The sequence below is a fragment of the Periophthalmus magnuspinnatus genome, chromosome 23, assembly GCF_009829125.3.
Source record: "Periophthalmus magnuspinnatus isolate fPerMag1 chromosome 23, fPerMag1.2.pri, whole genome shotgun sequence".
Classification (NCBI taxonomy): Eukaryota; Metazoa; Chordata; class Actinopteri; order Gobiiformes; family Gobiidae; genus Periophthalmus; species Periophthalmus magnuspinnatus.
Genome location: NC_047148.1, coordinates 15,036,829 through 15,046,945, shown reverse-complemented (window position 1 = coordinate 15,046,945; position 10,117 = coordinate 15,036,829). Strand labels below are relative to the sequence as shown.

At 37.4% G+C, this 10,117-nt stretch overlaps 2 protein-coding genes across 2 annotated transcripts; one reads left to right on the top strand and one right to left on the bottom strand.

Moving 5' to 3' along the window:
- The first annotated feature begins 221 nt into the window (after positions 1–221).
- LOC117391269 (tetraspanin-8-like) lies at positions 222–3,953 on the top strand. Its single transcript, XM_033989010.2, has 9 exons — positions 222–383; positions 1,180–1,251; positions 1,328–1,444; positions 1,647–1,721; positions 1,807–1,902; positions 2,587–2,697; positions 2,765–2,809; positions 2,902–2,985; positions 3,296–3,953. Exons 1-9 carry the CDS (start codon positions 324–326, stop codon positions 3,443–3,445), a joined length of 810 nt encoding a protein of 269 aa, XP_033844901.1. The 5' UTR covers positions 222–323; the 3' UTR covers positions 3,446–3,953.
- Positions 3,954–4,057: 104 nt separating this feature from the next.
- rab21 (RAB21, member RAS oncogene family) lies at positions 4,058–8,213 on the bottom strand. The gene is made up of 7 exons (XM_033989011.2): positions 7,736–8,213; positions 5,878–5,937; positions 5,669–5,776; positions 5,502–5,565; positions 5,322–5,376; positions 5,157–5,245; positions 4,058–4,793 (listed from the first exon to the last, which is right to left on the bottom strand). Exons 1-7 carry the CDS (start codon positions 7,874–7,876, stop codon positions 4,654–4,656), a joined length of 657 nt encoding a protein of 218 aa, XP_033844902.1. The 5' UTR covers positions 7,877–8,213; the 3' UTR covers positions 4,058–4,653.
- Between the last annotated feature and the right edge of the window lie 1,904 nt (positions 8,214–10,117).

Below are 10,117 nucleotides of genomic sequence, written 5' to 3'. Positions count from 1 at the left end.
TGTGTCCATATATGGAGTTATACTCTTCTTTACTAAAAAGTGTTTAAAATGAAGATTAAGTCACAGTGTTTATGTGCTCTATGACTTATTGAAAGCACATAACACTCATGTTCATGTTCCTCCTTACTAAAAGTGTTAGTTAAACTCTTGTTTGTATATATATTTGTTCTTCCTGTTCTTCTGACCATCGTTTACTGGAAGCTCCGCCTCTTCTCCATAAAGGAGCTCGTGCTCTGGAGCGATCTACTTTCTCGCGGACTCATTCAGTAACAAACTTCTCCTAAGCCTTCATATACTGCTGTTTTCCACGTTAGATTGCAAAAATGGGCGATATCAACACTTGCCTCAAACGTACATTCACCATTTTTAACATTATCTTCGCGGTAAGTCAAAGGTTTTGTTTTTTATTCTCGTCTCTTTCGGATTTGGGAAAGTGCGCAGTAAACTGTGGGTGGGGGCAGGGGTCCTGTAGAAAGTAAACTTTGGGACAACTAAACACTCTACTGTTGTGCATGTGTCTTTTTATGTATTTTATCAACAAAGATTGGGTGGTTTGTGTTGAATCTGTTTTTCTGGCTGTTGTTCAGCTGTGAAATGGAGCTGGGTGTTACCAGACTTTTATTCAGTCATTGTGACATGTTTTTAGAGGTCAGGACTAGGAAGTTGTGCAACTTTGGTTTTATCTTATTGGGGGAGGCTCAAATAATGAGCCTTTTTGATAAAAGCTGTTCAATTAAAAAAAGATCTTAAATGGCTCCAGGGGCTCATCACCTGGTTGTTTCAGTTTTGGTTTTTTTTACGTACTCGTTTACCAAAACACAAAAACACATTATATTGTTATTATACAATTTGTTACAATTAATTGTGTGACAGTTCGCATTGCACAGTTTTAGTAGTTGTATTTTATTAGAAATAAATCCTATCCTCAAATCTGTTTTCACTTGCTACTCAAATATCAAACCAGGGCAAGTTTATTTGCTTTACAGAATAAGGAAGACAATAAAATCAGACAAATCAAAACATAAATAATTACAAATAATCATCATAAAATTAACACTAAAACAGAAGAGTGCAGAATAAAAACCTTTCAGTCGTATGCACAGCTCAACAGAATAGTTTTGAGCCTGAATTTAAACATTATCATTGTGATGATGTCATATGTTGGACTTGTGTTTACAGATTGTTGGAGGCCTCATCATCTTTCTTGCAGTGCTGGCCCAGGTCCTAACTAGCGTCCATGGAGCAGAGAATGTAAGTCCACAACACACCTGGTGGAAATGCCACATATTAAAAGCAGCCCTCATTTGCTTATTGTATCTGCCAACAGCTGGAGAACCGTATGAGCAGCCTGATCCTGATGTATGTCGTGGGTGCCATTACAATGGTGATTGCCATTCTGGGAGCTTATGGAGCCCACAAAGAGAAGAGAGGGCCTCTGATTGCTGTGAGTAATATCCTAGCAGCATCAAACACTATAATGACAGATGGCTTAAATTACAGAGTAAGAAATAGACACTTTCTCTTGCAACAGTTCAGTCATAATTTTAAATGGTAATAAATAAATAGTATAGCATTTTGTATTGATTATGATGTAGGCTTCAATACCTCAATACTATTACTAATCCTTTGTTTTTATTCCTGTGCAGTTCCTTGTCTGCATGGTTATTGGGAGTCTGATAATGCTTCGAGTTGGAATCATGACTGCCTTTGCACGCCCACGGGTAATTGTTTATTTACTTGTACTAGAAATAATCATATTAATTTGAATAATAATTATGACTGCGATTTGGTTTATGTTTATTTTAGCTGGAGCCTGTATTGGAAGACACATTCCGCAGGTTTCTGCCTTTGGACGAGGCCAATGATGAAATCCAGGAGATGACTAATGCCTTGCAGAGTCAGGTAAAACATGCGAAACTGACAACATTTTTTTGTCAATTTGTATTTACTAATATTAACTGGCATATCATAACTAGAGATCCACCAATGTTTTTTTATTTTTATTTTTTTATTGCCGATACCGTTTGTTTAGAATTTAGAGCAATCGATTGCAAATAAGCTCTGACCATATTTTTGGGATGATATGTGGGTTTGATTTTGATTGTTTTTTTTTTTTTTCCACAGCTCACGTAATTTAAATTTATTACAAACTCACTCAAAGCCCCTTTTTTACCACAAACCCATAAGAGTGCTGTGTAGTCACATTTTCTGCAGTTATCGCTTTGCACTGAAGTATTCAATATAGCTTTATGTGTATTCTTTAGGCAGTAGGTCGGCCAAAACAAAATATTGGCCTGTGGTGGAGATTTAAGACCGATAGCCAATATATCGGTTGTCTCTAATCATAACTTATTAACCTTTAAGAAGGAAATGTGTGGGAATTGAATTTCACATACTTTAAACCACACCTACTTCCTTTTTGTTGTTTTTCAGATTGAAAAGGGATTTTTTTTTGCCATTGATGTTGAATGACTTGAGAAACGCTTACTGTTGTGATGCATTTCTGATATTACTGTACTGTCAGTGGCTAATATGGTTATATGTTCCTAAATGTCTAATTTGAGAGATTTGTGGTGTATTTTGTAGATGCATTGCTGTGGACTCTTCAGCTATGAGGACTGGCGTAACAACATCCCTGATAGTTGTCTGTGCGAACAGCAGGAGTACGGGGATAAGTGCGAGACTGTTAACTACTACGTAAGTATTAAAACTTATTATCTTTGGCATAATGGCATGGTAGTAAACTTCACTGATATTTCTGCAGACGCAAAAGATACTTCTGCAGACAAGAAAGACAGTCTACAGCACAGTAAGTAATCATTTTAGCTTTGTTTAATTGTAAATTACTTGTACCACTACAACTTTCTTGAAAACAAACTTTTTTTTTCCCCTTACCTTTAGCCCTGCTTCCCCATCCTGATGCATTATGTTCTGCTGATCGTTGATGTCATGCTTGGTATTGTCTTTACCCTGGCCGCCCTTGCAGTGAGTATTGCTCAAATAAAAATGTCCATATTTGTCCTTGAAATTGTGCAGATATACACTTTTGAACCTTACTAATAATGGTAGAAAAGGTGTGTGTTTTTTTAAATCAAGATCTATAATACACTGAGCTAAATATGTCCTGGCCTAGTACCATCAAATTGAAATTGACGTCTGAATGCGAGTTGAAACATCTTGATTTCAAACACAGTGTACAGATGTCAACCTTTGAAACCTTTTCTACTTTGGACCACTCCTGGACAAATGAGGGATTACACAGACTCCTTACTTTTAATGTACTTTGTGTCCTTAGATCCTGGGCCTGGGTTTGTCCTCTCTCATGATTCACCAGCTGCGCCACCCCAACAGAAGCCCTGTGGTGTTGGGTATACCTGCTGTATTCACCCCACAGCCTCCAAAATACCAGGAGCTTCAGAACCCTCCCAGCTATCCAGGATATTAACTATGAAATTCACCTACGCCAGGCTCTTTGTCTTGTACCCATAAACCTGAATAACTGGCTTAAGGAAAAATTGTTTTGCATCTCTTCTTTTACCTTTGCACATCTGCGCCTTTAAATCTACATAAGTACTTTCATTTGTACCTAATACTTTCTGCACTAGCACTGGGTTTTTATACACAACTTTAAACCACTTACCAAAGACACACTGACTTTCCAAAGGGACTTAGAAATTTTTGGCATTTTTTAACTTTGCCCTGATGCTAAAATTAGGTATGACCGAGCTATTTTTGTAACATTTCATGCATTATTTTCTACTTTTATATTGCTACAGCGTTTTGATTGTATAGATATACACATATTGAGGAAGGTGACTTGACCTTTTGTTGTACTGTAAAACTATAATTCTAGTTGTTCAGCCTGTACAAATTGGCTACAGTTACAGTTAGGTTATCAAAAGGGATTTTATCTGTATTGTTTGGTTTCATGTAAATAAAGAGTAAAAAATGTTTTGTCATAGTCACTGTATTTGCAGTTTTTGTGTGTGTGATATTCTGATTTCTGAACCTATTAAACAGTATAAATATTTGTCACAATAATACGGGGACAAACACATAAGTTATTAAATAATAGCGGTTCAGTTTTATTTTATTTTTTTAAAACAGTGTTTAACAGAAATTAGACATGCTTTCATTACAGACTTTAAACAAGAAAATGAGCTGTATGTGTGTTTGTGTGTCTTGTCATTCAGGCAGAGAAATGGCATCTCCTTATCTTTATTTACTGCAGTTTCATATGCGTTTTCACTCATTTTGTCCTAAAAATTTAAACCGGTGCCAAGAAAGTATGAATGGGTAATGCCAGTCCTAGAATATATGGCAGTTATGGCAAAACAATTATAGCCTCTATGCAAACTTTTAAATACGTTTGTCTTTTGTCATTAAAAACTTCACCCGATCTAAAACAGATGTGGGAATTTTTGACAAAATACTGTCCACAGAGGTGTTTGATTTGTACCTCATGTATGTGGTTCTGAAGAAATGACAAAAATCAACATAATTTACATATTTTATATTAGGGAACATGGAATAATGTAATTTAAATTAAAAATCCCACGCTCCTTAGCAGCAGAGGCTTCTTTTGAGTAGAACACCAGACGGAAAATCTGCTTTACATTGTGAGAGGCTAATATGAAAATGTATGTAAAATTTTTAGCCAGAAGAGCAACAGCCTCCAGCAGGTGTGGCCTGTGGCTCATCGTCAACAATCTGAACTCCTCGTCTATTTGATGCCGACTGGCTGGCACCATTTCCCTTCAACCGCTCCTCTGCCTGAGCTGTTTCCATCATCCCTGAAAAGATAATGCAGTTATGAAACAACTATAAAAGTATAGGGCTAAGGCACTACTATTGATACTGCTTATCAATCCAGTCTTTAAGTGTTTTTCTTATCTGTACTTTTAAAGCAACAAACATAAATGAGAAAATAAATAACATCATTATTGCTCCAACTTTTGCTACAGTATATTACTACTTTTTTCCAAGTAGCAATATGGAGCTTTCTAGCTGCAAATTGTAATATATTTAAATTCCCATGTCTATTTTTAGAATAGATTAAAACAATACCTGCAATTCTCTCTCCTTGGAGGCAACGCAATGAGCAAATATCACTATAGAGACAGGGTGGTAGTGTAACTTTAATATGAGTTACTTACTTTTACAGAGATCCAAGAACAGCTCCTCGATGCCTTTATTTAACTTGGCTGATGTGTGGTAGTGTTTGGCTCCCACTGACTCAGCATAACTACATAGGGACAAAACAGCAACTATTATGCAGCACAATTCACAAGTACATCACCAAGTACTACTTTAGTCTTTACCTTTCAGCCTCCTCCACTGAAACATGTCTGTCTTTGTCCAGATCTATTTTGTTACCTACAGATGAGGGAGACACAAACACAAAAAGTGTTTTTGATCAGTGAAGTCATCTTTGAATATGAAAAACAGATCCTGTTTAAGACATCAACAGTTAGTATTTAAAAAGTGAAATGTATTCTTACCTACTATACACAAGCATATCTCATTCCCCAGCATTTTCCTCAACTCTTTCACCCAATTTTTCACCTGAATGAAAATAAAAATGTAAACGGAAGATGCCGAAATTGTGTGGAAGCTATGATTAGTTACCTATTAACTGAACGCAAAAAACAAGCAGTAGAACACGTACTTTCTGAAAGGAGTCTTCATCTGTTATGTCGTACACTAGTATGGCTCCATTGGAGTCTCTGTAGTATATGGGACCTAATGCATGGAAGCGCTCCTGACCTGCTGTGTCCTGTATGAACCAGAATAGGTCATGTAAGCAAAGCACAACTAAAGAAAAGACTCATTTCAGATCAAATAAAAAACACATACCGGTACTAGTGTTTTACTTACCCAAATGGCCAGGTTAACTCTTTTTCCCGTGATGTTGAGCTTTTTTGTAAGAAAGGATGCCTGCAAGCAAAAACAGGCACAACTCTGTTACCTATTCTGTCTTTAAGTGACTTATATTGTACAGGCCACCTTCAGCAACCTTCAGGTACACACACTGGTTATTGTTGACGTAACGAGGCAGTCAACCGTATTTGTGAGAGGAATTATTACCAAAGACTTTTCAATGTTACTATTAAATAACTGCACCAGATCAAATGGTGCATAATATCACACTAAATCAATTGTACTGATTTAATTTTAATGTTACTTGGACCAGTGACAAATATTTTATGACTGTGTGATTATTTCTGACAGAGCTGTATAAGGGAGTATTACACACTTGTGACAAACAGTTGAAGATATGCAGTCATTTGACAATTATGTGAGATAAACATATTATTAAAGATTAGATTTTAATATTAAATTTCATGTGACAATGACTACAAAAAACACATGTGGCTAAAGATCAAGTAGGACTACATCGCCACAAAAATTTTAAGAATGTCTAAATTTTTGTCAGTGACAGTCCAGAACAAGCTCAACACTAAAACAAAACAGATTTCAGGCACTAGCTCAAGTTTGCAAGAGGCCTCTGACGCAAGTGACACACGCAGTGATACTCAGGCTCTCACAAGCAGACTGCCTGTCTCTCAGGAGCAGAGATATGCCCCAAGCACTGGGGAGGTAAAAAAAATCTACTTTTGACTGGAGTAAACCTAGCAAAACACAAAAAAGAACACTCCTATCCACATCACTGTTAGCGGGCTTCCTCTGATGCTTTTTTCCCCATTTTTTTGTATTGGTAAGTTTACACAATGTAACTTTTTGTAAACTTACAAATACAGTTTACAAAAAGTTACATTTTGTAAACTATGTAGCTTTTCTGGTAGGGCATATGCCACCGGTTTGTCTTCATGAAGTCAGCTTTACCTGGAATTTGTGTCATTAAATGTATCTATTTCCATGGAGATAAGCTGGTGACACCACAAGTTACAGGCCAGGTCTGCAGAGAGGCAAGCCTGGTACAATAAGAATGCATGTTTTTCAATGTAATTGCAAGCTATAAAAACACATGTAAAAGAATAAATGCAAGATGGACAAGTTTAATCAATGCTACTACGGAACATTCCAGCAAAAGCAAAAACGTCATGGTTTGTCTCCACGGTCATTAGCAACCATGGAGACAAACAAGTCACTGACTGATAAAAAGAAAGTTACATAGTGCACCTTTAAATAGATACCAACTTAATCAACTATTAGTCTACTACTGAAGTTGTCCTGGTTCATGTCTACTTCTCATCCACCTGTATAGTCATGCATGATTTTTAGTCTGGGGGTAGGTCTATTTTTAGTGCCATTTCAGATCTGTTTTAGTGGTACTTTGAAACACTGATATTTTAGAGGTATATCTAGTGTGTAAAGTTTATGGTATATATAGCCAATTTCATTAAAACATGCAGATATTTTATCTGTAATATGATTTTTGGACCTCATAAAAACAAGAGCTAGCAGTCTCACCTCAGTATACAGTCTATGTGTAGGATCCAACCAATAAACAAGGGTTTAGACGTAATACATACAGTAATCTGTCTCTTGTTTACTTCAAACCTCAGATTGGACGGGAGTGGTTTATGTTTCAATTAGGGCAAGTGGATTTTGTAACAACACCGCTTTCACTCGTCGGACAACAAAGCACAAATGACAGCAGCAGAACATCCATACTCCAGCTTTTTACTTTATTTTTTTTAATCTATATACTGAGTAGCTGTCACGGGCCTATCCAAAGACACAAGCCCACAGACTGTTTCATGTCTCTTACCTGTAGAGTTGTAATGTGTTTGTCGTTGAATTTGTTTTCGCAATATCGCAGCACCAGAGACGTCTTGCCCACACAGCCTTCCCCGAGCAACACCACCTTAAAAGAGTAGGTTTTTCCACCACCAGCCCCACCGGCCGCCATCACAGGAAAAATATTTACAGAAATACAAAAAAGAAAACACTTCCGATGCGATGCTAACTAGCTATTATAGACGCTATCCCTGTCGGAACTGAACTCCTGCGCAGCTTACATTGGCTTCCGACTTCACAAAAACAACTGTAAATTGGTTGAATGCCGAGTCGACAACATGAGGGAATCTAAAATATATTAATACTGATCTATACGTGTCAGAAAGTGTGTGTAACCGCGACGTAATCCCCTATTGATTGGTGAAAATACCTGCTTTTTCTCACAACTAATGGCGTCTCTCTGTGCTAGTCAAAGTTAGCCGCTAGCCACCAAAGATCGTCTATGTGCGCACTGACGCTTCACACTGAACGTTACAAAGATCCCGAGCGCGCAGTCAAAAAGCGACAGCAGAGTGACACCTCTTCGTTTTTTTTTACTGACTGTCGGATCACATGACGAAAGAGTCGGAGTGCCTGTCACAACCCTTTGCTGCTGGGGGTAATGTACAAACACAGTGTGGCAACAAACACAACCAATAATATATAAACCATTAATACTTAATTTAAGGATCAGTGCTTATACTGCAATTTAGGTTATTATAAGCGTGTTTCTCTTTTCATAGGTTATCATGAAAGAGTACACTCCCATGCCCAAACCCTGGAATTCCCATAAAAGAGTCCACTGACCTGCCCTGCCCTCTCATCACTCATGTCTGTAGAGCATTGAGCGTATGTGTAAGGTTTAAGCATGGAGTTTTGGTTTTGGTGTGCCTGAAATGGATCTTATTTTCATGGCTTAATTTGTTAATTACAACATCTTGGTGTGGTGGTGTGTAAAACCAGCCTAAGAAACCGGGTTGTTGTGTTTGACCAGGCTATGTCTTTTGTCACTCGAGATAGTTGACCAAAAACTTATAAACCTGAGAAACATTTCAAAAGTGAAGAAAATGTTGTCAAAGACTGATGTGGAGATGATCTTCTATGCTTTTATCTGTTCTCGACTATTGCAACTCAGTTTTACTTGTTTTAACAGACCTAGTTGGGCAGATCTTGAAAGACTTGAAACATGAGCAAAACTTTGCCGCAAGGATTTTAACAGGAACCCCCAGAACTGCCCACATCACCCCTGTAATAATGCAACAGCAGCTTTATTTGTTGTTGCATTATGAATTACATGTTATTGAAAACTATTAAACATATTGTTCGGATCCTTGTTTTGAAGTAAAGTATTATTAGTAGGAAATGTAGAATGGCAGAGGATACGACAGGACCCATGGAGTTGACGATGGTATAGGCCTATATAGAGAATGAGGGCTAAGTATAACATTAATAAAAAACGAAATAGGGAAAAAAAAAGTTGATAGAATAGTGTTTGTTGGTGTCTATTTATTTAGAGCAGCAGCAGATGCCAAAGAATCCTACAAAGCAACAATGTGATTTCCCATATATGCAGTACTGATGTTCATCCAGCAGGGGGCAGCGTAGACCAGGCCGTATGGGGAAAAGTACGTCATGTAGAATATTACATCCAGTGATTCAGTGTTGCATTTTCTTTCATTTAGACACTACACAGAAAACATAAGCAGAAACACCGATATTGTAAAGTAGCAGGCTCTCTAAAGAAACCTTAATTTTAAACTACAATGACACTTGTGTATCGTTTATCTTATCACGTCTTTCTTATCAGAACTATAAAGACCATGGCCCATGCTATGGCCTTATGCCAAGTCTCATTGTAACTAGTTTCTCCATCTCCTTCAATCAATGTGCACTATGTAAGTTTTTGAGTGGGGAGTCAGGGTGTTATTGTTCTGCCTAGAATGTTCCACTGTATATCCTGCACTTATTCAATTACAGGTGCTTTCAGTGCCACTGGGGCAAAAATGCCCCAGTGGCACTGAAAGATACAAATCTAGAGGACAAATGTCTACCTTTTAACAGTGAATAGACTTGCCTCTCCATAGATCTGAGCTGTAACTTGACCTGGTGGCATCACCTGCTTCCCCTAATGGAGATAAATATGTTTGATATCATACTGTGGAACATTCCAAGGAAAGCATTAACATATTCATGAAGACAACCAGGACCCTCCACCAAAAAGTTACATGATGCAAAATTGGACTAAACCTAGTAGATAATGTAGATTTAAAAGGATTAACAAAAGGGTACACAGAAACACAGGCATATCAGCTGCAGTCTTGAGTATTTTTGGGGTCATGGGACCAAATGAGTTGGAATTTAAGATTATGTACTT